At 39.0% G+C, this 2,500-nt stretch overlaps 1 protein-coding gene and 1 long non-coding RNA gene across 2 annotated transcripts in view; both read right to left on the bottom strand.

Annotated features, from left to right (window-relative positions):
- LOC137971441 (uncharacterized) overlaps positions 1-874 on the bottom strand; it is a 13,540-nt gene extending 12,666 nt beyond the window's left edge. The window contains exon 1 of the mRNA XM_068818268.1: positions 804-874. Coding sequence (XP_068674369.1) covers positions 804-874 — 71 coding nt within the window. The remainder of the gene's footprint in view (positions 1-803) is intronic.
- A 697-nt stretch (positions 875-1,571) lies between these two features.
- LOC137971282 (uncharacterized) overlaps positions 1,572-2,500 on the bottom strand; it is a 7,857-nt gene continuing 6,928 nt past the window's right edge. Inside the window, exon 3 of the long non-coding RNA XR_011116951.1 lies at positions 1,572-1,894. This is a non-coding gene — a long non-coding RNA (uncharacterized lncRNA). The remainder of the gene's footprint in view (positions 1,895-2,500) is intronic.

The following is a 2,500-nucleotide window of genomic DNA, read 5'->3' on the forward strand; positions in this document are numbered from 1 at the left end:
CACAAATTTCGAAAATCTCCTTGTCTTTTGAAGAAAGCAACCAGCGCTCTCCTCCGCCCAATTGCTTATACACACCCCCTGGTTCCACCACTTAGAGAACTTGGGTTTGCCCCTCACTCATTCAATACAAAGGAGCAAAAGAACCATATGGACTCAAATAGCAAACGTGATGACCTTCTGAAACGAGTGAGGGAGATTGTATCAACGGCGGGAATCACCATTCTCAGTTTTCATCGGAGCATCGAAAAGTAATGAAAAAAATCCGAACAAGTAAATATTTTCCTCTACTCTATTGCGCGAGTTTATAAAAGGTGGTCGACAGCTTTATTAGAAGGAAGGTCTAAAATAAACCCTCAAGGCATACTTGCAACTTACGATCATTTTGACACGAAAAAAGGTAGGTGTGGAAATGCATGCACTGTAGCTATGTGATCATTTCGCAGGTTCCTTTTCTTTTTCAATGCATTCCTTGACCAATCTGTCCACAGGAATGATGCAATTGCTGAATGTGTATATAAGTAACGTTGCAACGAGGTTCAAAACAACCTAACAGGAAAGATTTTCTTATTTCGTTATTTCCAGTTTTCGTGGGTAACGAATTTACATGTGTTTATCTAACCGCGGGCCGATGTGTGTTTACTTTTTACATCGTAATGACGTTTGTCATTGATAGAAATAGAATATAAATTACAAAACAAATCATGCGCAAATTAATGCCTTGATAGACTCTCATGTCCGTCCACTGCCCGCAGTTCCACCCGCAGTCAGCTAATTTGCATCTGGTCACAGGCATTCCAACATACATGTAGTCCACTTTTTTGCGTGCCACCGCAGTCCATTCTCGTTCCCAGTCCTCGTTACATGATAAAGGCATATTTTGTCTTTCGTCATGCCCTATATATAGAGTGTAGCACGGTTTTGGCATCATGTGATAAAACTATACAGGCAGAAGTCGTAGTCGATATACAAACAACACGTGCTTCATCTTACTAAGCAACTCACTGGGAATGGGACACTGACATGTTATCTCTTCTTGTACAAAGTTATAGTTATCAGAGTAACATCGAATTTGAGAAGTCACTAGTTGTTCCCTCGGGCCTTGAAAAAATTGGGGCTAATGTCATATTTGTTGGGATAAGGCATATTTCAAGAACAAACTGGATTGAGTATTCTCTATAATTCAAAAGATCATGCGAATTACAGAACACCTCGATGTCACGTAACGTGTTAAAAAAAACACGACGAAAGCATCCCTGTGACTTGCTGAGAACTACAGGTACTAAACAACACATGGATAATCACATGATTTTTCATGCGTAATTTGAAAACAAAGCACTTGAATATTTAAAATGTGTTTTCGTTTTAAGAGCAAAAACATCTCGTTTTTGTGTTTTGCATTACATGGGATAGTGACATGGTCCTACCATATTGCTCAGTTAGTCCCTGTGAAAATGGAAGTTCACTGAATTATTCTTGCCAGTCATCATCAACTGGATCAACATATGCACGATGCACCGCATCGCTCAGGGGCACCCAACCATAATCTTAGGTGAAATATGTGTTCCGGAGAGTCAAACTGTACAGTTCTAAGAATTTTGGTTCTACGTTCAGGAGTGCTCAACGACCAAATTTTTAAAAATAGGTTTATTTTTCTCCCAAACAACAAACTGACATCTGTCAAGCGATACTGTCTTAATAATTAACTTTCCTGGGAAAAAAATAGCCGCTCCTCAGCGCCAGCAAGCTTAAGTCCATTGTATCGCTTTTGCCAGGAAGCAACTTTATTGAGGACCATAATCCCAGCCAGGAAAGAACTTCCGTCATTGCCTTTTGTCAGCTATTAGAGATGTAGAGGTCCTGCCAGCCTTCCCAGCAAAACGTTATTCTGGCACATCTTAATTGAGTACAAGAAGTAAAACCTGAGTTAAGCTTACTTTTTTAAATATTCTCTTTTCCAACAAATGTTTACTCGACGCATAAGCATAATGATTCGCATTTCAGGAAGTCTAAACAAGAGTATCATGACTTCACTTGACACTGAGTAAAGTATATTGTAAAACTATTACATTTTACACGGCTCTTTTATTGCATGGCTTTGTGCCATGGTAACTGTAAGATGTTATAAACGTTTACCGTTTTCTCGTATTTGACAACATGGCGAACAACTTCATACAGTCAGCTCAATATGTGGAAGTCACAAACACATCCCCACAAGGCAATCAATGAGGATGTTTTGTAAGTTCTTAACAGAAGTCAACAACATATCGACGATGTTCAATTTGAAAGATCTTAGCAGAAGTCACAAACACATCAACCGATGTTTTGCAAGATATATAGAAGTAAAAAACGCATCGACGTTGTTTTGTAACATCTTAACAGAAGTCAGAAACACATCACCCGATGTTTTGCAAGATCTACAGAAGTCACAAACACATCACCCGATGTTTTGCAAGATCTATAGAAGTCACAAACACATCGACGTTGTTTTGCAAGATCTTAA

The sequence above is a fragment of the Montipora foliosa genome, chromosome 9 (assembly GCF_036669935.1).
Source record: "Montipora foliosa isolate CH-2021 chromosome 9, ASM3666993v2, whole genome shotgun sequence".
NCBI classification, from domain to species: Eukaryota; Metazoa; Cnidaria; class Anthozoa; order Scleractinia; family Acroporidae; genus Montipora; species Montipora foliosa.